We start from the raw sequence: 27,217 nt of genomic DNA, 5'->3' as shown, positions 1-27,217 counted from the left end.
ATGTACACGAGCAAACTGGTAGGGTCACTCCCAGCTGTTTGAGATGACACTCTGAGACTGGAACTTTTGGTCTTACATCTGTATCACTAAATGCCTTTCTCTTTGGAAAACTTGGAATCCATTGCCAGACATTTTCTTTAAGGTTTTACTGGTAGAAACTGACAAAAATCTGACAACTTTTTTGGTGTGAATAGTAGGTGCTTTTCAGTTGGGTTTTGTATTCATCCCCCTGGTTCTTGTGGAGATTTGAGTATAATTATAGAAGCAGTGAGTGATGGTTGTGGGGTGATATGGAGGAGAATCTATTGATACATTCCTTTGAAAAGTTACTGTTTCAGCTGAGGACATTATAGAATCTTTAGGCATTATGAGGCTGATCTCAGGCTGGGTGGTAGAGCTGCTTTTGATGCCAAGGGGGGCCTGCTAGGTTTTAGGGGTTCAAGGTACTCAGATTAATAATAATCTACATAAATGTTCCCAAACAAATTATGTGGATGCCTCTCTTTATAATTAAAAATCTGACATTATCATAATAGATCTGGTGATGGTGTGAATTCAGTTTGCAATGTAATTCAGATTCCAGCAAGCTTAGACTTTGAGTTTTGTTTTCAGAAGTCTCATACAGTGCTTATAAGAATTAAGAAATTCTTGGACTTCTGGGTGAGATGACAGCATAGGTAAACATGGCTCATATCTTTGCACAACCACATCAAAATTACAGCTGTAGAACAACTATCACTCAGAACTGTCAGACATGGAGTTGAATGGAAGTCTGACAACTATGGAATTAAAGAAACCACATCCATCCAGACTGGTAGAGGGGCAGAAATACAGAACAAGCTAGTCCCACATCCACCTGTGGAGGATTAAAAATTCAGGAGGGATATCTTAGGAGCAAGGAGTCCCAGCCTCACACCAGGCAATACAGCCCAGGGTGTCAGTGTCAGGAAGGAAAGTCTCCATAACTCTGTGCTACAAAATGAGCAGGGATTGAGTTGGTAGCAGGAACTTCTGGAGTCCCAAACAGCTCCTCTTAAAGAACCCACACATGAACTTACTCAGATTCACTCCCTCTGAGTACCAGCACTAGGATAGCAGCTTGAAAGGCAGCCGTAGTGTACAGGGAGGAACTTAAGTGTGACATCAAGGCGAGAGCTGGGGGATAGCTTTCTCCCAGACAGAAAGATGGGTGGAGACCATTGTCCCTTTTCTGAGTCCCCGCCCCACCAGAGCCACAGAGCTGACAGGCAGGTATCATATCTGAGACTCAACCTGGCTTGGAGATCCCCTGAGACTCTCCTATGTGACTAATGAGACTCTGTCCTACCCAACTTACAGGCCCACCCAAGCTGTTAACAGTGACCTTTCCAAATGAATGATTGATTGGTCTTGGCTCATGCTTTACAACTTCATATGTACTCTCAAACAAGTAACAGCCTAGCCTCAGTGAGCCCCAAGCCCTGTACCTCTTGCTAAGTGCCCCCAGGCCCAGCCCTAGCAGCAGCCAGCCTAGATTGACAGCTTGGCTTCGCCTGGGAATCTCCAAGCCCAGCACAAGTAGCAGCCATGTCACATTGCTTTATAGCTCACATAGGGTGGCCCTGGAAGAAAACAGGTGGGGGCTGACCTTGCCCCTGCACCACTGGGAAACCCAAGAGCCTGTGCACACAGTGGACAGCTATAGACCACATCAGAGCACCACCCACTCTGTCCCTGCACAGCTGATACTTCACAGAGAGTGGAGGTTGGTGGTCACTGTTTTTATAGCCAGTCCTTGCAGCAGATTTGTCTGGGTAAATCCCTGCTATTGATTTATAGGCTCAATTGTAAGAGGAGGGTGTACTCAGCCCATACTAAGGACACACCTTTAGTACCCCACTTGGGTGATAGAGGAAGCTGTGTCACTGTACCCTACAGGACGCCTACTATATTAGGCCACACTACCGAGGCAGGTATTCATAGCAGCTCTGCCTAATACATAGAAACAAACACAGGGCAGCTGCCAAAATGAGGAGACAAAGAATCATGGCCCAAATGAACATATCAAGACTCCAGAAAAAGAACTGAGCAAAATGCAGATAAGCAATCTATCAGATGCAGAGTTGAAAACACTGGTTATAAGGGTGGTCAAGGAGCTTAATGAGGACCTCATCAGCATAAAAAGGTCCACTTAGAAATGAAGGATACACTAATTAAAATAGAGAACAATTCACAGGGAAACAACAGAGTGGATGAAGCCTAGAATCAAATCAATGATTTGGAACATAAGGAAGGAAAAAACAACCAATCAGAACAACAAGAAGAAAACAGAATCCAAAAAAACTAGGATAGTGTAAGCAGCCTCTAGGACAACTTCAAGCATTCCAACATTCACATCATAGGTGTGCCAGAAGGAGAAGAGAAAGAGCAAGATATTGGAAATCTATTAGAAAGAGTAATGAAAGAAAACTTTCCTAATTTGATGAAGGAAATAGAAATGCAAGTCCAGGAAGCAGAGTTTCAAACAAGATGGATTTAAAGAGACCTACCTCCAAACCCATAATAATTAAAATGCCAAAGGTTAAAAATAGAGAATCTTAAAAGCAGCAAGAGAAGCAGTTAGTTAGCTACAGGGGAGTTCCCATAAGATTGTCAGCTGATTTCTCAAAAGAAGCTTTGCAGGCTAGAAGGATTGGCAAGAAGTATTCAAAGTCATGAAAAGCAGGGACCTACAGCCAAGATTGGTCTACCCAGCAAAGCCATTATTCAGAATTGAAGGGCAGATAAGGAGCTTCCTGTACAAGAAAAAACTCAAGGAGTTTGTCATCACCAAACCATTATTATATGAAATGTTAAAGGGAGTTATTTAAGAAGATCAAAACTATGAACAATAAAATGGCAAAAATGCATATCTATCAACAATTGAATCGAAAAAACAAACTAAGCAAACAAGAACTGAGACAGAATCATGGATATGGAGAGCATTTTGATGGTTGCCAGATAGGAGGGAGGTGTGGCGGAATGGGTGCAGAAGTGAGGGGATTAAGAAATACAAATAGATAGTTACCATAAGTGTAACTATAGCTCTGTGGATGTAAAGTACTGCGCAGAAAATCGAGTAGCCAAGGAACTGACACACATGACCTATGGGTACGAACAAAGGTGTGCGTCTTGCCTGAGGGAGTGGGGGATGCTGGGTGGAAGGGGGCAAAGGGGCAAAAGGGAGAGAGGGAAATTCTTTGGGGACATTCAGAAGTTTTTTGGTTATCTCAGTCTTGAGTTGGGAATTTAAGCCCTGGGCTTATTGTATTTCTTATATAAGTTACAGTGTAGGCCAGGTAGTCAACCCATTCCATTGTCCTTGTACTTTTATTTTACCATAGCATTCTGTTGATACAGATAGTTGATCTTCTAAAATCTTGCCTAGACTCCAGGCACCCATGGATATTAATTTAAGTAATTGTTTTGTCATTGAATGCCATAGACTATGAATTTTCTGTTTGTCTATTGCATTATTAAAGTAATTACTGTCTTTAAATCTAAGAAAGAACTAATGCAAGATTCCCATTTTTAACATTCTTTCCCCTGGGACCACTTCCTGTACCAAAAACCTTTGGTAGCTATGCTTGGTCTGGGAAAGAAAGGCTACTTTGTGTACTCTGGGTATAAAGAGTTTATTATAAAATTAGGAGCTCAAATGACTTGTGGTAGGGCCATAGATGTAAAGGTCATGGAGTCTGCTGCTGAAGGTCAGAAAAGCCAATGCTGAAGATCTCAGCCTGAAGTGCTGAAGTAGGTGTTACTCAAAAGCTCACTGGGGATCTTCTGAGATCCTTGGGAATCTTTGAGATGCTCCCACCAACTTTCTCAGGACGTAGTAGCAGTATGGTGGTTATCAAAAGCTCAGCAGGAATCCACTGTCTCTCATATCTGTCATTGCATCTTCCACATCTGGAGAGGGATGGTTTCTCATCAACTTTTTGCCATTCAGATTTTATGCATGTTCTCCTCATGGTCAGCTTCTAACTGGGATCCATTTAGGGAAGGGAATTCTAGTAAATGTGGTTCCCAGCTTCACTTTATCAGTGACAAGACCTTAGAAGAGTTGCTTAATTTACCACAGACAATCTGGAACTTAATTCTGTGTTAGCTTTTGAGGATATATATAGTTTTTTCAGAAAAAGTCGAGCCCTTGTCAATATAATGAGAACAGTTTGCATGATATCAGTGTAACCTGGTGGCCAAGGAATGTGGACTGGAATGTACATGTGGAACAACGACTTCACTGTACTATTCAGTGGGGACTGTAGACACCGTTGAGTGAGCATGTGTACTGTGTGGCCGTTACATTCAAAATGACTGAGTGAGTAGAACAGTGAGTCTGCATCGAATTTTGTGTTAAGCTTGAACATTCCTCTGCAGAAACTATTCAGATGATTCAGAAGGCTGCAGCTGTGGGCAACTGGTAGTTGGTAGCTTCATCACACTAACATGGCCACTCACACATCATGACTGGTGCAGTTTTTGGTGAAACATCAAATCACCTAAGTGACTCAGTCCCCCTACAGCCCAGATTTGGTGCTCTGTGACTTTTGGCTTTTCCCAAAACTAGAATCACCTTTGAAAGGGTAGAGATTTCAGACTGTCAGTGAGATTCAGGAAAATACGATGGGTCAGCAGATGGCAATTGAGAGAACTGTGTGAGGTCCGAAGGTGCCTACTTTAAGGGGACTGAAGCATCATTGTCCTGTGGACACTGCTTCTTGTATTTTGTATCATCTGCAGTAAATGTCTCTGTTTTTCATATTACATGGGTGGATACCTTCTGGACAGATCTTGTGTACTTCCATACCCATGCATATACCTGCGTATATATGGCTTTTAAGGAGAGATTGTGTGTGTGTGTGTGTGTGTATAAAGTAGGACTGTTGCTCTGGCTGGTGTAGCTCAGTGGGTTGAGCTTCAGCTTGCTAACCAAAAGGTTGCTGGTTCCATTCCTGGTCAGGGCACATGACTGAGTTGTGGGCCAGGTCCCCAGTTGAGGGCATGTAAGAGGCAACCAGTTGATGTTTCTCTTCCTTTTCTTCTTGCTCCCTTCCCTGCTCTCTAAATATAAAACAAATAAAACATTTTATTTTATTTATTTTTTAAAAAAGATTTTATTTATTTATTTATCTTTAGACAGGAAGGAGAGAGGGAGAGAAACATCAATGTATGGTTGCCTTTCGTGCATCCCCTGCTGGGAGTTGGCCTGCAGGGAACCGGCCTGCAACCCAGGCATGTGCCCTGACTGGGAATCGAACCGCGATCCTCTGGTTCACAGGCCCGTGCTCAATCCACTGAGCTACACCAGCCAGGGCTCAAATAAAATATTTTAAATTAGGACTATATACGCACATATCTGACTTTGGGTAGCAAAGTCAGTTAAAGTGACAGCAGTTTTTAGCTTGTCTTCTAATTCATACCAAAGTGTAAGTGGCTTCCCTCTCTCATTGTTTTTGCTTTTTAAAAAACACATAAAATTTAATTGGCAAAATTTCAAGTGTTGTAACAGAGGTGGTTTTTGGGCAAATGGCCATGAGACCCTATTGCTCATTTTATTCACATGTGAGTATGTGATCTTTCTCTTGAGGTGATAGTGAAAAGCGCGTTTGAGGCTGCCTTGGATCTGTGACTTCAGAGGGACCATATTTCCTGCTTTTCTAACTGTGGAATCATGTGGTCCCAGCTGGGGGTTTCAGTTGCCCTTAAGGAGTCTGAACAGGCAAAGGGACTTTAATATTTTGGGGATGATTTTGCTTAAGGTAAGATCAGTCCTTGCTCCTAACTTGACGCTTTGGCTGTTTTTATTCTGTATTTTATTCTTTTTATTTCAATTTATATATTAATGCTATTTTTGTTTGAGTTAACAAAAGGTAAGCCTGTTTCTTCCATTCATAAGAAAAACAACAAACCTTTATATATTAACTTGATGATTTTAATAGATTTTAAGTCAATATTGAAGCATTAAAGCTAAGGTGTAACTCACTTATTATTTGTTTACTTTGTTTTGTCGCCATTAACTTGTGTTTTAAACTGGAAAAGACTACATGCAAAAACTCATTGTGTACTCTTTACTAGTTATGATGTTGGAAAGAAAAAAATAAATGTTTTGTGTTTTTTTAGGTCTTACGGAAGTGTATTTAAAGCCATACATAAGGAGTCTGGTCAAGTTGTGGCAATTAAACAGGTACCTGTTGAGTCAGATCTTCAGGAAATAATCAAAGAAATTTCTATAATGCAGCAATGTGACAGGTATGAAGAGATGTTAGTTCTCTATTTGCCTCCATTTTGATGTATTTTGTTAATAATGGATAATAGAATGTTTTGTTTGGTTATCTGTTTCGTTTCCTAGCTTCCCATTGGAAGATGAGGGCAGCTTGGCAGGGCCGCCTGTCTTAAGCCAAAATCGTGTTATGAAGCAATGTGTGGTGGTAGAAAATGCTCACTTTCCCCATTTTTGGGGCAAGTTTATGAGCGAACATTAGTTTTTTTATTTTAAGGGGTGGTCATTTAACAGTCTTTTTAGTAGAACTTTTTGCTGATTAAAAGCAGTTCTACGTACTATGCCATGATCTAGGAATACCAAGACAACTAAGGTACTGTTTTTCCTTTTCAGGGGCTGGCCGGTAATGTAGGTGAGAAGACAGATACAAATAAACAGCCATAATAAGCTTGGTCACTATACTGACTGGTGCTGGAGGTGGTGTGAGAACCAGGGAGGCAGGGCACCTACCTCAGCCAGGAGCCAGGAAGTCTGGAATGCTGAGGAAGAGTTAAGTTAGTAAAGAAATGGAGGGATGAGAGAGAGAGAGTAAAAGAGTTACAAGCAGGGAGGTGGGAAATGGCTCACTGGTGTTTGGACAGGTTTAGAGTTACTGGAATGGAAAGCATGAGGTAGACTTGTGTGCACTGAGTTTGGGTAGTTAAATGGAGCTAATCAGGAAGGGACTTACTGTGCCCTATTAAGTAGCCCAGTTTTTATAAGGGCTGCAGAGTTTATAAATTAGGAGTCTATTTAGCCTATAGTTACTTAATCAAAGAGGGACTTACTATTCTTTTTTTAGGACAGGTCTATAGATAGGGCTGATGTAACAGCTGTCTTAGGCCTTTTTTCTTAAACTGTTCCCTTCTTAGCATATGGCCTTTGTTCTCATGTTTATTATCTCATATTTATAATTGGGCTGCTCCGGCTCCAGCCGTATTGTCTGTACTCCAGGCAGCGGGGAGAAGGGAAGAAGCAGGGAAGGGCTTTCCCAGAAGCCCCCCAGTTAACGTTTTATTTATCACAGTTAACACCTGGTGACAGAACTGGTGACTAAGGGAGTCTGGACATATGGCATGGTCTTCCCTAATCAAATCAGGGCCCTGTTAATAAGAGATCTATGGATAACCTCCTCTTTCAATAGTGTGTAAGATTCATGTAAGCTCTTTGGCTCATGAAATGACTGAATAATCTTAGAGCAACTTTCTTGCTTGGGTTTGTTTAATTTTGCTTTATTTTGTGTTATATATTTAGATTATGTTACATGTATCCCTTTAAGGATGTATAACTGGCAATTCAAGTGGTTATGAAAAATAATACATTCAAAATTCCTCAGTCCCCAGATCAAAAAACATAATTGTAAAATTTCCTTAGACCTTTCTGTTAATTTGGTAACTGGATAAAAATGTGGTTTACATAATTTGCTGTAGAAAAGAAGATTGAGCATAGCATAATGCCAGGCCCATCAGGGGCTTAATACTTGCATAATGCTATTTTTTTGGGTGGAGCACCTAAATATACATGTTTAATTCTTAATACATCAGTTTAAAAAACACTGGTCATTTTTTCCTTTGTAAGTCTTCCTAAAACAACTTAAAATCTTCCTTGGCTATAAACACAGTTTACTCTGTGCTGAATCTCAGTTTAGAATAGTTGAAGTTGTTAGTAATTTTAATTACCTGAATTTAAAGCAAAACATCACTTTTCTCCAGAATTTTCAAAGGCCAAAAGGAAAGAGAATTTAAAACAATTTTGGCCTCATTGAAATATAGAGTATTTTAATGTTGAATGTTAATATTTGACTGAATAAAAATGCTTTAAAAGATTTATATTTAGAAAGCTTTAGTTAAAAAAATATTTTCATTTGTTCCTTATATTTAAGTAGTAGGTCTTTAGCAGAACAAAGGCTTAGTTTCTTGGGAATTACTGAAAACATCTGGGCCTCTGGTTTGTAAACCTGTTAAATTTATCCATGACTTAGCCCTGGCTGGTGTAGCTCAGTGGATTGAGTGCGGGCCTGTGAACTAGAGGATCCAGGTTCAATTCCTATTCAGGACACATGCCTGGGTTGCAGGCCAGTTCCCAGCAGGGGATGCATGAGAGGCAACCATACATTGATGTTTCTCTCCCTCTCTCCTTCCCTTCGGCTCTAAAGATAAATAAATAAAACCTTGTAAAAAAATTTATCCATGACTTAAATAATTATACACATTTGGTGAGCCCTACATATAGACAATTCAATGTGCAGGAGGAATTTAGTCATTAAATTTACTTACTGGGACATTATGGAATGTTGAAATGCTCTGTATTGGGATCAAGAAATAATTTTCTTTGGGAATAACTAAGTTTGATCGTCGGTGTCTCTTTCTGCAGCCCGTATGTTGTAAAGTACTATGGCAGTTACTTTAAGAACACAGACCTCTGGATTGTTATGGAGTACTGTGGAGCTGGCTCTGTCTCGGACATAATTAGATTACGAAATAAGACAGTAAGTATTTAAATGTTTTTTTATAAAATTTTCATTTCTAAAGATTCATAATTGGAATCTGACTAGGTGATATATTGTTACAAGGAAAATACTAGTGTGAAAAAAAGGAAGGTTTTAGAGTGTAAAGGGATCTAATATGAGGTCTGAGACTGAGTCACGTGTCTTTGTATGGCCAGTTTAGGAGTCATGTGAATGTTTAATTTATATATTGGGATACTTTTTGGTAAGTCACCAAGAAACTACCATGGTATTCCTCTTTTACATTGTAAATCATTGTGTATGTTCTTTATTAATCGAGCTTAGTAAGTTATGGCTAGAGTTTTATTTAAAATTCAGAGTATTCATGGCATTTCTTTAGTTGTTTGTATTGTAATCTGTGGCTAGTAAACAGTTGAAGTTTTTTGTTTCTAAATTTTAAAAATAATTGAAAAGTAATTTTTGTCATATTTTTCCAAATATTTTTAGGATATTTGAAAGTGATAAGAGCTAGAATGCAACTTTGTAAAAATTTTTGTGAATTGAGCTCATCGAAAGATATTACTAATAATAGCTTTTTATGGTTATATTTTAACCTTAAGTAAAAGGGCTATCTATTTACAAAATTGTTTACTTTCAGGTAGTAGTATCTCTCGTTTTCTTAGATAATTTATAAGGACAAGAATGTCCTTTTTATCTGTGAATGACAGAATAATAATCATTGAAAAGGTGTAATTCTGTAAAACAGTAACCCAATTACTATATGACATTATTGTATGTTGTCAGATATGTTTCAGTAAAACGCATTCAGAAAAATACTTAACTACTTGAGTCAATTTGTGGTTAACCAGAATCGTTTTAAATTTTGATTGGGGATGTAAGTTGTAAGTTTATTCTACTAATTTTTTCTTCTGTTAGAGAAAATAAATAGGATTTCTTTAAAAGGAAGTGAAATATAAGTTATATAATCTCTGTTTTGGCAGAATGGTTTAAGTGATTTGTGATGTTCTGGTTATATATTTGAGAATTTCTTTGGTGCTTAACTAGCATTTATGTAAATTAGATGACTCTTGAATAGCAGAACAATGCTTTAATTGAATGGAATTATACTTCAGTTAGAGATGTGTTTTAAAACTATTTTAGGGATAAACTCAGCGCATCTGGTGTTTAAAATTACTAGGTAGACATATGAAGTAAAAGTGTGTAAAATGGAAAATCTGTTGTTTTTATTTTAAGTGTTAATGTTACAATTTTGAGTCGCTGGAACGTATTTGATCCAAGTACTGTATTTCCTGTTGTTAATAGTTACAAAGTTCTGTGAGATGAGTATAGAGGGGATCCTTATCCTTCGGAGCCTCATTCACCAGTCAGGAAAGGAAGATTTTAGTCTGCCTTGTTTTATAGAAGACAGGACCTCCTGAACCTGTTGGGGAGTCATGCATTGGCAGTGGTCTAATTGCTCTTCTCATGGAACAGTGATCCTTGGGCGTGGAAGGCTCTGATTCCCAGATGTGAGAAAGAACCCAGGGCCGCATGAGATGGATCAGGAGCTGCTGCAGGTTATTGTCTCTGGGTATCACCTTGGTAACAGCTCCTGTGAAATCTCAAAGTTACTTGTTGTTCTATTTTTCCATCATTATTCATTATCTAAAAGGAGTACCCTTGTTATGAAGGTTAGCAATATACGGATATGTATCATCGCATTAAAAATGCCTTGACATTGTAAATATTTGATCATTTTATAGGACTCTTCACTGAAGTGGTAACCTTGATTGTCTGAATTTCAGAGTCATGGCCGTTACTGATTATATGGCTTTCAAAAATGTGACCAGTGAAACAGTTGTCCTTGACTATTAAAACTCACTCTAGTAGTTACTGTTTTGTGGTCACAGAGCAATCAGTCATTTCCTAGGAGTATGGGAACCTTTTTTTTGTTTGTTTAAGGTTTCTATGCTTTGTTTTTTGTTATATAATTTGTAGTTTCTTTTAATTCCATATACATTTTAAACAGCACAGGCATTACTATTTTTTATATTGTTAGTGTTTATATTGTATATCGTATTATGCTTTTTATTGCTCTTTATTCTTTTCTGCATTTCTCAGTTGCCTGAAGAACACTATCCTTCAGTGTTTCCTTATGTGTGGGTATGATGGTGATAAGATCTCAGATTTTTTTATATGAAAATGTTATTTCACTTCATTGAACAATATATTTGCTGGTTAAAGAACTCTAGGTTGGCAGTTTCCTTAAGGTGTTTGATTTGTTTTGAGAGGAATGACTTGGAAAACCGCTTAAGTTACTTACTTTTTGTAGAATTATGCTTCTTTTTGAAAAAAAAATTTCATTAAGGATAAAGTATTCTTCATTAATTATAAATTGCTATGTGGTTTTGAGCAAATGTTTTCTTGAAAATTAAAGACAGGAAAAAACAAATTTGGTTAAGTTACATAGGTTTTTTTTTAACTTGACAGAACATTATTTATTTCCAGATGATTTACATAAAAAGAACTATAAATCAATATAAATCACCCTTACATAAGATATTCAACCTGACTCACAAAAAATAAGTGCAGATTAAAAGGTCATTTATAGTAAGTGCCATTCTGTTTGAAAAACACCGAAGCTTGATCTTTTTAGTCTGAAGTACAGTACTGTTTGTATCTTATTTTCCTTCTATCTGTATAGTTTAATAACCTGTCCTTTATATTATGCACTTTAGATTCCCGCTTCACAATAAGAGCTGCTTCCTAGAATTAAAAGTTGGATTCATGTTTCAGTGTTTTTGTTAATGATACTGCCTCATTCTCTCCCCAGACTTTGAGTCCTTCTCCCCACACTTCCTTCCTGTCTTTGCCTTAGTGAGTTTGCATCCATTAAGGACCAGCTCAAATTTCACCTCCTCTTTGCTACTTCCTATTTTCCCAGGGAGTTTCATATCTATTTGGTAATTGTTTAATTAATTAATTAGGTAAATCTTTATTGCATCTTCATTCTTAAAGAAAGAACATAATAACTTTTTAGCTGCCCTTATTATTATAATTTTTACTATTATTATTTTACATACTTTGACAGCTAGGTAGACTGGGCATCTTTTCATATGTGAATTGGTTCTTTTATTTCCTTTTTATACCTATCTTTTGCCTTTTATTGTTGGTGGTGGTGGTCTTTTTATTATCAGTTTGCAGGGCTGCCTGACAGTTTGCTAATAGTTATGCGAACATTTCACATATTTTAAAAGTCATAAAACCAATCATCTGATTATCTGCATAGATATTAAAGAAGGAGCTTCAGAATATATCTTTCAGAGGTTTTATGCCTTGATCTGTACTTTTACTGTGGGAAACATCTAGGAAAAGACAAAGGCATAGAATTAAGTTTGGGTGTTAATTAAGCATATTTCAGTGATTGGCAGTGAGGCTCAGTAGCAAAGGGTGGGTACTGGGTCTCTTTGAGTGCTGCTGCTTGACATGGGGCAGATCACGGAGTTGGCATTTGATCCGGGTAATGAATAGCAGTTGTGGTAATTAATGTTAGTAGTACTAGAGATGGAATGAAGGTGAAACTCTCCCATATTCCAGTGGGTGATAAAAGTTTTGTGGCAGGCAGTTAGGCATTAGTCACACAAGGACAATGGGCCAGGCACAGAAGGCCACCAGGCAGAAAGCCCCATGTACCTAGCACAGTGGGCAAAACTGGGAAAACAGGGACTTGGCCCCCAAGGTGATCTTTCCTCCTCTGACCTTTCATATCATTGGTCATGCCTTTCTAATCCTTCCCTGACCCTTTCTTCCCCCGGCATGTTGGTAGTCATGTGGGTTAGGCCCCACCCCCACTCGCCACATAAGAAGGGGAATGAACTAGGGGGCTAAAGAATAACCCTTAAGCATTAAGCCCCCCAGGGTAGTGAGGTTCTGACCTGCATCAAATACATCTAGGCCTCAATTGTGTTTTAGGTCCAGGGCCAGAAAGGCAGCAAAACCAGACAAGTGATGCCAGGGCTGATATCAGGACCAGCTGCATTGACTAATGCCCCCTGCTCTGGCTCCAACCAATCAGTAGAGACCATGACCTGAAAGGACACACCTGGAAATCTATGAATATTCTATTGGGATCCTCCCCTGAGACTTCCAGATAAACACCTTCAAGAGGAAGACCCAGTGTCACTCCTTTGTGGAGCACACCCTTCCCTCTCCCCAGTCCCTTCCCACAGGCCAGTTTTCCTTGCCGGTTTTCCCCCTAAGCTCCAAGGGCCCTTCTTTTGCCTCTGTAACTTGTTTCCTCGGCCCATTTCTTTCACAGCTCTCTTCTACCTCTGTGACGTTCTAGATACTTTTTCTTACAGTTTGAGTCTTGGCTTTGAATTCTTTCTTAGCCGCAACTCAAGTAGTGAGGTTGCTGAACCAAGTTCTGACACCTGGTGTTGTTTCACAGCAGGTTCTCTGAGTCTCCTAACTGTTGCATTATGAGTAAAAATCACTAGTTAGTTACTATTGGGGGTAATAGTATTGACTCTCATTTACAAGTATTGGGGGATCTATACATAAATATATGTGAGTTAAATTCCTCAGACTCACAGACACAGCTGAAGTCCTTGTATCATATATATTTAGTAACTGACATTTTTTGCATTATTTTTTCTCATCTTTTTATTTTATTGATTTTTAGAGAGAAAGAGAGAGAGAGAGAGTGAAACATCAATTTGTTGTTCTACTTATATTGCATTCATTGGCTGATTCTTGTATGTGCCCTGACCAGAGATTGAACCTACAACCTTGGCATATTGGGACGACACTCTACTGGACTACCCAGCCGGGACCTTTTTTTTTTTTTTAACATAATTTTAAACCATCTTATAAGTGGTGGAATCTATGTGTAGGTAACCCTGCTGTGGTATCCTGTAGTTGGAAATTACATTTAATTAGTCATCTCTTAGTATTCAGGAGAAGAGAAATTTCAGTTGCCTTCCCCTACTTTAAGCCATACAAGGGCAGAAATTTTTATGTATTCGTCTTGGAAACATTCAAAGTGCCTGGAACAGCTACTGGCATCAAGCAAACCCTTGATAACAAATGTTTGTTCAACTAAACCAGGGTCGATTCCTTAGCTGCTTATCCTGTGAATATTAAACAACTTTACCCATCTAGTCAGTGTTGTATTTTGGTAGGTAAGTTGTAATTTGTATGGCTACTACTCTTTAGTATTAATAATGTAGGTTATTAACAGATGTGGTTATATACCACAGACAAGCCATAAAAAGGGTGCTCGCTAGCAAAATTGGCATGTGTGAAATAACAAGATCTGTTGCATTAGTTCCCTGATTTTTACAAAAAATTTAATTTTCTGCTTATTTTTGTAAATGTGTTTTACAAAACCTGCCTTTTTGTTATTGTTAATGGAATTTAATATAAGCATTTTTTGTTGTTTGAGTTTACAAAGAACAAAAACCCCGATTTGTGGCACTAAATAAATAAAATATTTATAGGAATAATTTCAAAGCTTTTCTTGTGAAGAAATAGTTAAAAAGCCAATATATATATATTTTTTAAAATATTTATTTATTTATCTTTAGAGGGGAAGGGAAGGAGAGAGGAAGAGAAACATTAATGTATGGTTGCTTCTTGTGCATCCCCTGCTGGGAACTGGCCCCTGCCAGGAACTGGCGTGCAACCCAGGCATGTGCCCTGACTGGGAATCGAAAAAAGCCAATATATTTTAAAATAAATGCCATAACATCTCTAAACATTTCAGCATTTCAAGTATTATGTATTGCAAAGCAGATATACACAACTCTGAAATGGAAGCTTTTTAAAGATAGATTATAATTTTGATTAGAGGCTTTCAAAATGATCTTTGCATAATTGTAGTGTTACGCCTTGATATATGAAAGAAATAGAGTCTGTGTCTTAGATGCTTATTATATACTTGAAAATGTTCTAAGAAAATGACTACAGGGTTCTCTTCCATTTTGGCCCATTTATTGATTGGAGTACTTATTTTAATTCAACCTAGCAGAAGGGATTTTACTTTTAGCCCTCCACAAATTGGTCTTGTGATTTGGGCAAGTCAGTTAACTGACAAGGACTTTAGCTTTCTCATCTGTCAAATGAGAATTGACATTTGCATAGTGCTTTACATTTTACTTGGCAGTTTCATTAACACTTTGGTTGAATGAAAGGTTCAAAACACAGTTACTCACCTAGGCCCAGTGCTCTGCACTAGAGGTACAAATAACTCTACCAAATGTTGCTGCTGTTGCATTGCTTACTTGTGAGCTGAGCCAAGGTAATATGCATGTAAAAAGCTGAATTCCATTCTGTGAGTAGAGTTCTTTAGGAGCAGAATAGGTATAGTATTTAGGCTAGAAGTTCAGAGAGAACTTTGTGAGAGAGAGAGCCCTTTAACAGATTCCCAGAAGAGGAGGTGTCATCTCCCATTAGAACGGAAGCTCTGCTATGACAGGGGTTTGTCTTCACTGTTCACTGTTTTATCTCTGCCCTAGGACAGGACCTGGCAGGTAGGATTCTCAGTGAATATTAGTTACAGGAATGAATGCATAAACGAATGAGTGAATATGAATGAGTGAGTGAGTGAGTTAGAGAGGGCCAAAGACATCTTGAAAGAGGAAGTAATGCTCTGCTAAATTTCCATCTATAAAAGTTCAATGACACACATTGTCTTAGGTCATTTAAAGGAGGATGTTCTAGCATCTGGTAAAAGTGGATTTACTTTTCTCACACTTAATCATTTGCTCAAAATTATTGTCACATTTTAGTTTGCTGGGTCTATGTTGGGAGTATGATGTTACTTTTTGTTTGTTTGTTTTTCCTAAAGTTTTTCTTAATTTTTTTATGTTGAGTGAAGCAGCATATGAAACCTTTATCATTTTGCTAATGTTTTCTAACTTCTTACTCATTTTGTCTGTTTCCTGATATTTATGTGATTCTTCTCTAAGACATTCTTTGGAGCTTCTTGTTTTCTTCTTCTAATGTGGACTCCTTGCTTTTTAGGTCTGCTGCACAGCTAGCTGCATCCTTGGGATTTCTTTTCACTGGACTCCTGGGTTAGTGCCACTATTTTCTTGTGTATTTCCTTGGTTTTTCACCCTTGTTTTGTGTTCTTTCTAAACTGTCTTCTTCATGATACAAGAATAAGAGGCCAGCAGTGAGTCCTTGCATATTAGAAAATGTCTTTATTTTGCTTTCACACTTGGTTAAATAGCTTGTGCAGACTTTTACATGAAAAATAAGTTCCTCTCAGAGCTTCAAGAGTTTTCCTCCGTTATCTTCTCCTATCCAATGTTGCTCACATTAGAGCTAATGCCTGTCAGAATTTCCTGTTTATAGCTTTCCTTCCCACCTCTGGAAGTTTTAGACTTTTCTCTTTATCTCAGTATTTTTGATGTTGGAGAAGGAGCAAGCTATGCCTAGGTATATGTCCTTTTTATTAGTCATGCTCAGCACCCAGTAGTTCCTTTCAAATAAACATTTGTGGTTTTTTTTAGCTTTGGAAACATTTCTTTGATAATTCCCTCCCTTTATTTTCTTCATTGGATGGTGAATCTCCTCAATTTTATTCTTCTTTATTTCTCCTAGATTTTACTTATTTATTTATCTTTTTAACCTTTTTGTCAGGTATGGTGGAGCTGGTTTCTTGTTTTTTTTTTCCCCTGACTCTTACAACCGAACTTTCAATTTCCACAGTTATATTTTAATTTCCAAGAGCTTTTTTGTTTTTGATTAGTCCTTTTTCATAACATCTTTATGCTGGGACATGGATGAAAATGCTTTACTAATCACTGTAAGAATAATAAGGTCAGACAAAGTTATTCTCTGTTTCTTGCATCGTCTCTGTTTCCTCTGGGGTTATACTTTCACTCGCTGGATTTATCCTGGTCTTGCCCTGGCAGGGCTGACTAGCTGGAAGGCTGCCTTGCTTTCACTGGAAGCATTGGGACAATGCTTTTGATTGGCAGATAGAATGATAGGATGAATGGCCTGGGAGCTTAGCTTTTAGGCAAAGGGGCCCACAGAGGCAATTTGTTCAGTTTCTTGAGAGAGCGGCCAACTCCCCTCCTCCTGCCTTTTTTTTTTTTTTTTTGGCCTGGGGATAAATGCCAGAATGCACATAAACTGCATGTGCAGGGATGGGGTAGGGACAGAGTAGAAATGAGGAGCCAGTTCCTGTTCTGTTTTCTTCTTTTTAGCCTCCTTGGGAAAAGCTAACTTCCTTTTCCATCTTCCTTCTTCCGCCGGCCCTCCCCACCCAGTGGTTCTAACTTGGAGTCCTTCTGGAGTTCACTTGGTAATCACTCCTTTGGTGGCACGCGCCTCTTTGCCTACTTGGCAGTGCTGCTCTCCGTAAAAATTCGTCCACATTTATTATACTCTCTTGTGCTGATTTTTATGTTATTAGTTTATTTTGTCAAAAATATTCTCTGTCAGTTTAATGGAGTTTCAGGAGGAGGAAAGACAGGTAACCTAGCAAATTAACTACAAATTCATGTTGGTTTTTTAACTTGAATCAATGATATTCCCTCCCACCCCTTTCCTTGCATATACTGGGTATACTTCCATACTCTTAGAAGAACATAAATTAGTACAACTGCTTTTGGGAGTAATTTGCTTATTTCCTATAGAGTTGAATGTATGTGCGCTCTAGAGCTCATCCAGCGGTTTTCTTCTGTCTCTACCCAAGAGAAAGCCCAGCTGTGTACAAGGACGTTGTCACAACGGGAAACGAGAAGCAGATTGAAATGTGGGTCAGCACCAGCCCCCGTGCTCCAGGGTTGCAGCTGTTCGCTGGAGGCACCTCTGAGAGTGCTGCTCGGTTGGGACCGTTTCGAGTGCTCAGTACCCCAGCTGGACAGATGAGGCTGACATTAAAATACCAGATAAATTTTGTGTCTTAAAACTTATGTAAACATTCAGTGTGGTGCTGAGGAGAAATTTTTACTCTCTGCCTTTATCAGGATGAGATATATTTCTGTGATATTGGCTGGGGGTGGGGTGAGGAAATAGGAAATAATGGAAAGGAAATTCCAGACTGAAGAGAGAGACTCATGGGTTGTATACAGGGTGGGCAAAAGTAGATTTACAGTTGTTCATGCAGCAAGTTTCGCAGTAATTAGTGAATAATACCAGAGTAAACTCTGTTTCTTTCACATACTCATAACCAGAAGCCTACTTTGCCCCACCCCATTTATGTATTTTCCTGCAGGTTGGTGTTGGACTTGTTATTTCATAATGGAAATAATTAGGGGAGTCAAGTTATATTTAGTCATCACTTCTTTAGAATTGTGGATGACACATTAAGACCGTTCTGCTTGGTAAATTCTCACCTGCAGAGATTCTTAACTCCAGTGACAGACATTTGGTAAATACTTTAAGTTACTTATATGGCATTGGTATATGCCAGGTATTATTCTAAATATGTTACATATATTATTGCATTTAATACTCATATGAGGATTGAACATCCCTATGAGGTAAGAACTGCTATTAGCCCAGTTTCCAGATAAGAAACTGAATTATAGATGGGTAAAGTAGATTAGAGGGAAAGAAAGGGTTGAAATTATAGCTAATTGCAGGAGTTGAACTCAGAGCACAGACTCTGGAGCCAGACCATCCGTGTTTGAATCCTGGCTTTGTGACATATCGACTGTGAAATTGGGCAAGTTTCTTAACTTCTTTTGACTCATTTTCTTCATCTGCTAAATGGGATAAGAAGACTGCCCTACTTCATTGAGCTGTTCTGAAGATTACATGTATGTAAAGTGCTAGAACAGCACCCGGCACATAAAAAAGCCCTACATGTATTTGCTGTTGATATCGTCATTGTCATCCTACCATCCCACTTATGTGGATGGGAGTGTCTTTGCATCGTGAACATTTTCTATCAGGTGTATTCAAGTAATGCAAAGGACTGTGGGGTCAAGGGCAGAGTCCTAGCATGCACTGTTGGCACTTTGAATTATCTTTGTTAATCAAAAGTATACACTGCATAAGTTAGAGCTTACATTTTTAGGTACAGTGAGAGTTTAATAGAATCAAGCAGTGGTTGTTCAAAATATACTAGGATGTTTTATCTTAGTGGCCTTAGAATTAATGCCTTGTACATAATAGCCTTTTTAGTAAATGCTTGATTTGTTATATTTTAAAAATATGTGTTCTGCCTTGATCTTAATTATGTACTACTTCAAACATTTTCTTTCTTGGTGAGGGCATACTGATTTTTTTATTGATTTAAGATTTATTTGGAACTTCAAAGTATGATATTATTTCATCGTTAATAATAGACTTTTTTTGCAATGTGTGGATTTTTATTCCATAAAGTGCTTTTTGGGGTTTACATTTATGTCTGTGATACTGGACTAATTCATGTTTGACGTTCCTAATCACTTTGTTGCGTGTTCCCCCTTTGTGTAATGGATATTCGTTCATACAGGATTTACAACTCCACATACATTGAGTGCTTTTTTTGTTGTCTTCTGATCTCTTTTTCAGGAATCTTTTCATGTGGGAAAGGATTTTAAAATGTCTGCCCACTGACCATTTTCACAGTAGAGTATCAGTTCTCTCTCTCTTCAGATCAAGGGATTATAAGCAGCGTGTATATATGTGTATTTACATATGGTGAAGTAGTGAAAGCTTTCTTTTTGAATCAGTAGTTGTGGGACTTCGTGATAGATTATTAATCTTTTTTTTTTCCTGGCCAGACATCTGCAATCCAGATTTCATGAAAGCCAGCCTCTCTCTGCCCTTTTGTATATAATAATGGGTAAAATATTCTAGTTATGTTTTCTAATGTATGTACTTTGTGTTGAGCAGATTTGTGTTTTCCTAGAAGAATCCCATAAATTTTTTATTGTTCAAAACCTTGGCTATTTTATATTCTCAAGCCTTTTTGGGGGGGTAGGTGGGTGAGATGGAGCCGTGAGGGGTGGGAGGGAGTTACGGGGTGGTTCTGCTGTTTTTCTCGGTGGTCTTCGCGTGTTGAATACCTGAGAGCCTCATTCAACTTCTTTTTCCCAACAGAGGAGGAGTAAGGGGGAGAAATTTTGGTCGGAAAGAAGTTGGAATCTGAGGCTTGGTAGATGTTCAGATAAAGTGTTACATGTAAGCGTATGCATTACTTTTGAGACTTAGTTATTTCAAAGATTGCTACATAACTCCTCAGGTTTCTCTAAACCATTGATCTTTAGCAAGGGATTTTGGTCACCATCGTGTGTGATTATACCATGTATGTCATAAAAACTAATGAAAACCGAGGTATTTCAGGAGTTCTATAAAATGCGCAATCTAAATGCAATATTAGTACAGTCTCTAGTAAATATTTACTAGTTGGGGAAGGCAGCACTAGGAAAATGAAGGCAAGGAGGAGACTTTTAAGAAAAGTCTTTGTGCTTCTTTTAAAAGACTTCCCCTACCCCCAATTACTGTACTCCTTTGTTTGGGGGCAGAAAACAGAAATCAGCTTCAGAGAGCTCATGCTGGTAAATATCTGGAGTAGCTAGTAGCATTTCTAGAGTTGCTCTGTGGTTTGTGCTGAACCTTTGTGCTTTATACAAACCTCTCTTCCAGGAACTTTCCCACTTTTTGGTAACAACTTCAAGTTTATTGCATCAGTTTCTACTCTTGGTTATATTGTACAGATAACCCAGCCTAAACTGGCTTAAGCCAAAAAGGCAATTGATTTGCTCGCATACCAAAAATCTATGCAGGGCTAGTTTCATGCATGGCTTAATTCAGGGTGAAATGAATTACTTGAATTCATCTCGTTGTTCTGATACCTCTGGATTGATTCCCCTCACATACAGACTCTTGCTTCACAGGTACTAGATGGCTGCCAGGAGCTACCTGGGTTATACCATTTGAGTTGAAATGCAGCAGTCTTGTACCTCACTGCATCAGAATGGGTCATGTGCCTTTCTCTGAGCAAATTGTTGTGGTCATTAGAATGAGCGGTGGTAATTGGTTAAGACCTCTGTCCTGTGTCTAGGATGGGCCTGACTGCTAGAAATACATGGTCTGAGGATGGGGAAGTAGTCATTTCCTAAAGGGAAATCAGAATATGTTAGTAGGAGAAAGGCAAATGGATGTTAATTAAAATGGCAAAAATATCTGATATTTCTATATGTTTACCACACCCCAAATCAAAACAAAGCATACCAGGAACTACTCACACTCATAAAAATCTCTAAACTCCTGAAATGAGTGTGAAATCTTAGAAGAGGTATCTAGTGACATTGGGAGTCAAAACTGTTGGGTCCTCGATCCTTCTGGTACTGTAGGGGACAGTAAAGTTGATGTTTCTCAAGGAACTTGTGTGTGCTGTGTAAGTAGCAGTGTTTGCTGTGAGAATTCCCCTGGGAAGTCCACTCAGCAGGATTGAAGGCCCGGGGTTACCTCTAGACCATTAATGCCAGGCCTGACCCTGGCGTTAATTAGTTCTGGTGTCCATGGCCCGTATTCCTGAAGGGATTTTCTCAACCTGAGCTGGTACTACTGCTACTGTTCAGTGCTACACTAGAATCTTAGGAGTATGAGCCCTTCTGTGAGGAAAGTAATTCTTGCTCCTTATTTGGTGCCTCCCATTGAGTGAGATCCAGGTCTAAGTATATTGCACACATGACTATGCATCGTAGGATTAGACCCTTAAAGACTTTTTCATGGCAATCTCATGCCACATCTTAATCTCTGATTAAACACACCATATCCATCACGCTCCATTACATCTTTTCTAAATCTTTTGATTGGATTATAAACACTTTATGATTTTTTTTCACATACAACACAGTCCCTCCAATACCTTTCTCGTTTACCTTAACTAAGTAAATTAAGCTTACAAAGAGGTATTTCTTTGGCTTCCCTTATTGGTACCCTGCCCAGTCCTCACCTTAGTTGCTATTCTTCTTGGCACCTCTCCCAGTTCTTTTTCTCTTTCGTCAGCCAGGCCCACCTTCATGAACTATATTTTTATATTGTCCGTTCTTCTCCTGACAGACTGCCTGTCATTGCCAGATTTATGATGAGCCCTGTGTCCCTGTCATAAACCTCACCCTTGGCTCGCCATGACAGCGGTTCCTTGGAGGGATGTGGTTTAGTGTAGACTCCTGAATGTGGAACCAGAAGACCAGGCATTGGTTCCTGGGTTGTTACTTGTTCGCTCTTTGGCCTTGGGTACATTGTGTAACTCCTCTAGATTTCAGATACCTAATCCTAAAGTGGACCTAGTATCCTGTTACTGGCCTTACCTACTGCAGAGTTTTCTTGTGAGGAACAAAGATGGTGAGTGTCAAGAGCATTTTGTAACCTGTGAAGTTCTCGACAAATGTAAACTAGTATTTTATTACTGTTAAGGCAGTAACTTTGAAAAATGGTATTTAATTTTTTTTGCATTTAATTTTTAATTACTAGTTATCTGCAGGAGATATTTTGTGATATTTGTTGAAGTGTGGATCTTCTTCAGTATTAGGAAAATATTTTTAAAAAATCATTGTGTCGTAGCCAGCAAATGCCTGTTTAATCTTAGGAAAGCAGGAAATATATGTAAGTTAATTTTCTAGAAATGGAAACTTAGCTCCTTAGGTGTGGCAAATCTCTAATTTTAACAATTTTAGATGGGGGTCTTTTAAAATTGTTTCACACAGTTCTCTATACATTTAACCAGAATGTGTAAACTCCTTCTTCCTTTATTATATAAATTAAGGAAAAAATTAAAGTCATAAGAGCACATTGTAAAAAATTCCAAATGGTACAGAAAAGGAACTTAGTGTCTTCTCACTCATTCCTAAATTTTATTTCCTTGGGGTAATGCCAGGTAACAGGTTTTGGTGCGTTCTTTCCAGCACGTATGTATGCATATCTTGTTTTATACCAGGATTCATACTACATGTGCTGTTCTGGACCTTGCCTTTTTTAAAAAAACTTCTGACATATCTGAAGCTATTTTCTCCTTACCAGTACATATAGGTCTCTGTGTGCATAACACAGTGTATTTTCTTCAGTACTTTTGGATAAAATGAGTTCCAACTTTTTAGTTTTTGTTTTTATAGTCCATGCAGAAAACCTTTTAAAAAAAAAATCCTTACCCAAGGATGTTTTCATTGATTTTAGAAAGAGAAACATCGATCGGTTGCTTCACATACACCTAACCAGGGATTGAACCTGCAATCTAGGTATGGGCCCTGACTGGGGATCAAGCCCTCGGTGTTTTGGTGCATGGGATGGTGCTCCAACGAACTGAGCCACCTGGCCAGGGCAATGCAGAAGAGTTTTATGCATAGGTATTGGCATACTTGTGATACTTGTGTTGTTATGGCCATTGGATACATTGTGAGACATGGAATCCCTGGGTTATGGGGCATGTTGATTTTTAATGGCTTTTTTTTTTTTTGGTTGACAGGGTGCTACCTAAACCATATGTGATTTGTTTTTTGAGTGCTGGGTCAATTTCAGTTTGAATTATGAAAGAACTATGGCTTTTGCCTTCAGCGCCTTTCTGTTTCACCACATGCTTTTACTGTTCTTCATCTTCCCTAATTTGGTCTGATTTTGCTTACGATGTTCATTATTAATTCCACCACAGAAATCTGCATTGGGATTCAGCTGCTACCACAGCTAGCTATTACTACTACTACTAGAAATGATTTCATTATTGTATCCTCCAGACCAGTCTTCCTGATTCCAGTCTCTCGCTGACTGTCTGCTGTGAGCGTTTTTTCTCCGAAAGTTCAGATACGTTCATATCATCTTTCCACTTAAGAATATGTAGGTATATAAAGCAGAGCCTGGCCCGAGTCTACCTTCACATTTTGCACAATGTTCCATACACATTATATTCAAACACAAAGAACCATTTACTAGTACTAGACTTCATAGATTTTTAGGCCCATTGCCTTCACACATTCCTAGTATTTTCTTCCTCCTTTGGTCACCTGACAAACTTTGTTCATTCTTCAAGACTCCACTCAGAAGTCACCTCCTCTCTGAAGGCTTCCTAGAGTAGGAAGAATTGTGTGGTGAGATCATCAAGGCTGCCAGGAACTACGTCATTCAGGGCCTTGAGGGTTACATGAGATGGTTTGAATTTTATTTGAAGAGCACTGGTTCTGATGCATAGTCAGCTTTAGGACCTGCGTCCTGGGTGCTCCTTTAGCTGGTCCTGTTGTTGCAGGTATCACTTGGTGCTGTAATCTGTTGTTGCTGTGCCCCTTCCTTCCCACTGAATGCTGAGCACCGTGAGGGAAAAGGCAGTGTAACGGGATTTCACTGCATTCTTGTTAGTGCCTACCTTCTACAGTTGTGTTTGGGAATTGAATGGTATGATACCTTTAATGTGGTTGGTATAGTACAAACTCAATAAATGTAAGCTGTTGTTGGCGTTGCTATCATCACTGATAGGTGAATCCTGACTTGGGGAATACGTAGGATGGCTTCTTGAAAGAGGCACGATCTCAGGCCCTAAGAGACTATAAAGATCACATCAGTACTTTTGCTTATTTGTTAAAGATTTTTTAAATTTATTTTTAGAGAGAGGGAAAGGGAGGGAGAAAGAGGGAGAGAAACATCAATGTGTGGTTGCCTCTCATGCTCTCCCCACTGGGGACCTGGCCCACAACCCAGGCATGTGCCCTGACTGGGAATTGAACCAGTGAGCCTTTGGTTTGCAGGCCAGCACTCAGTCCACTGAGCCACACCAGCCAGGGCTCACATCAGTAAATTTAATTAAATGGTTTTCAAAGACTTTATGAAAAGTCACTGTGAAAGTTGCAACTTCAAATTTGATACTGAAATATCTATAGTAATCTGTGGCAGTTGAAAGGGGGAACTATTTCTCAAAATTTTTTGTTTCCCTAATATGTAACAAGTACTAAATGCAGAATCAATGCATTACTTTATACACAAAAATAATATATCAAAAGTTAAATTTAGCTAAGATTGTCAAAGATTCATTTTTAAAAAGTAAACAATTTTTACATTTTGTATGAACTTACAAAACCTCAGTTTGTTTTTACCAATGTAAAAACATTAGGGCAGTATGTGTGTTTTAAGACGGCTTGTGCATGTGCCCTTGAGACCGTTGGTGGGTGCATTTTCTATCAAAGGCACACACACAGTGACATATTAAATGTATCATATCATTATACTAATCATATAACTCTAGAAACAAAAGTAACCAGAGAACTAAAACCTATCAAGACCATCTTTTTGTTTTTGTACAATGAGATTCTTTTAAAATTTTCCAGTGAATTCATAGCAGTATTGAAACCAGATGTAGACTTCCGTCTTTTAATGTATTATTAGCTCCGTTATAAAAGTCTCATTTTCATCTGTGATTACTGAGTATTTCATTCATGGCTCATTATCTTTCTCCCATCCTCCTGACTGGTGTAGTGACAGAAATACAATGAACCCTGTACTGTATTGAAGATAACCTTATTAAATCCATAAATGAAGTACTTTGCTCGTAGAATTTTTCATTGGAAGAGATTCTGGATGGATATTGTTAGAAGAGTGTTAGCTGTGGTTTGAGAATGCGTCCAGGAGGTTTTCATCTTAGAACTGAACTCTTGTGTGACCACCTTCTGTGTGAAGTGGATGCTCTCTGCTGTGGGTGTTTTTCCCACTTCCAAATGTTTTCAGTAGAAACTTGGCCATTTTGAAGTGGTTGGATATGGGTCTGTCTGAAGTGATGAAAAGTCTTAATTATAGGAATAAAAAAGATGCTACTTTAAAGTTTATATATTATTGAGAACAAGTAGTGCTCTCTGTTGCCAAATATAAATCAGGATACTTTTGGTTGTTTGCTCATATGTAAGTGAATTTTTCAAAGCATTTATTTTGTAAACAAAATTCTATTTAGGAAAATGACTGTCGACTAACTAAACAAACTTTTCCTCTCTCCTTCCTTTGTTTAAAACAAAAAAGTCAATCTGTGTCTAATAGATACGAAATAGCATCTAGACCAAGGCTGCTACTGTGTTGTGTCCAATACAAGTTCCTGTCTCCTTCCTTTCTCATCTCCACCAGTGATACAAGTGTTTTGAGAGGTGTTGATAAAGATATTGCTATTGTCCAAAGTTCATTTGATATTATTAGTATTTCAAAGACTCATGTAAACATTTATTTCTCCAAAATTTGATAAGGTTTACCTACATCCTGGCACTTAAAAGGCTGAAATTCGGCCTATCACTAATTACCATTTTTCGTATTAAAATAAGAAAAATGGGCCATACTTGATTTGTGAGTATGTTTTATAACTGTTTCATAACTGTTTTATTTGTAATTTTTGGTTAATTATTTGAATTACTTTATTGAAAATCTTTCCTTTTTCTGGACAGTGAACTACTTTTCTTATTCAAAGCCTAATTATAAAGCCACTTCCTCTTTCTTGAATTAATTGCTCTCAGCTGTGGTTCTATTTCACTTTGAAAGTGCTTTTCATAATAGTTTAGTAGAGATTTATTTTTAAATTCAGTGTAGAACAGGTGCAGCTCAAAAAGTGTTTCTTTTTTTTTTTTCAGTGAATGAATGTTATCTACAGTTTTTTGGAAAATAATTCTGCACTCTTAGATCATTTTTACACATGGTCTATACTCGTCCTTTCTGCCACACATGTGCTGTTAATATTCAGCAGTGTTGTTACCCATATGGTATAATTTTATAATTGATACCTCATTGTTTTAATTTGCTTTTCTTTGCTAATTAGTGCAGTTTAATATTTTCCATTTATGTTAACCCAGCTCTATTTTTAGTTTTTTGAATTGTGTATTCATTTTTTGCCTGTTTATTTATTGGGGTTTAATTATTTTCTGAAGACTTATGGAACTCTTTATATTATAAATAATTCTATACACTAAATACCTAACTATGCTCTGAATATTTTCTTTTCTTAGTTTATAAGTTTTAAGTCGACAGAGCTAATAAATCCTTATAAATCTTTGTCCTCATTTTTGATTAGAAACTATTCTTCCTGTCCACTGATTTGATACTTTAATTTTTTTCTACTTATATTTAAATATTTTAAAGATGTTTATATCATTGAAATGTTTGTTTTAGTAGGATGAAACATCTGTTTTCAATAAAGTACTCAGGAAACCACCTCTGACATCCTTAGTTAATGTTCCTTTTTGGGCCAGGTGAGTCTGCTTACTTGCAGAGTTCATTAGCAGGTGTACTTGTTTTGTTTGACTGGCACACAATTTAAAAGAATGTAAATTTGAATGCCGCCATGAGGTAGGCACCCTGCCTGGTGTTGTTTTCCTGATTGTTTATGGCTGGCATGCATTTTCCCAGTTGTTAATCAGTGGTAGCTGTTCTGATTGATTGGGATGGTGACTGGTGACTGTCTTTATTGGACATTGCCTTCACTGATTGTGACATATTTTTGACTGTCACCCTTGGAACAAGCCTTGCAACTCCCCTATTTTCTTTTTTGAAATGCATTTATACATTTATGTTTGTGACAT

At 38.1% G+C, this 27,217-nt stretch overlaps 1 protein-coding gene across 2 annotated transcripts in view; it reads left to right on the top strand.

Annotated features, from left to right (window-relative positions):
* STK3 (serine/threonine kinase 3) overlaps window positions 1–27,217 on the top strand; it is a 249,686-nt gene that overhangs the window by 22,686 nt on the left and 199,783 nt on the right. Inside the window, exons 3-4 of one of the 2 annotated variants that reach the window (XM_037048258.1) lie at window positions 6,145–6,273; window positions 8,657–8,771. In XM_037048258.1, coding sequence (XP_036904153.1) covers window positions 6,145–6,273; window positions 8,657–8,771 — 244 coding nt within the window. The remainder of the gene's footprint in view (window positions 1–6,144; window positions 6,274–8,656; window positions 8,772–27,217) is intronic. The other variant, XM_037048259.1, reaches the window with a different exon arrangement.

Source organism: Sturnira hondurensis, unplaced genomic scaffold, assembly GCF_014824575.4.
Source record: "Sturnira hondurensis isolate 20B ecotype Veracruz unplaced genomic scaffold, ASM1482457v3 Scaffold0006413, whole genome shotgun sequence".
NCBI lineage: Eukaryota > Metazoa > Chordata > Mammalia > Chiroptera > Phyllostomidae > Sturnira > Sturnira hondurensis.
Note: the sequence above shows the minus strand (reverse complement) of the source record. Positions and strands in the feature narration are given on the sequence as shown.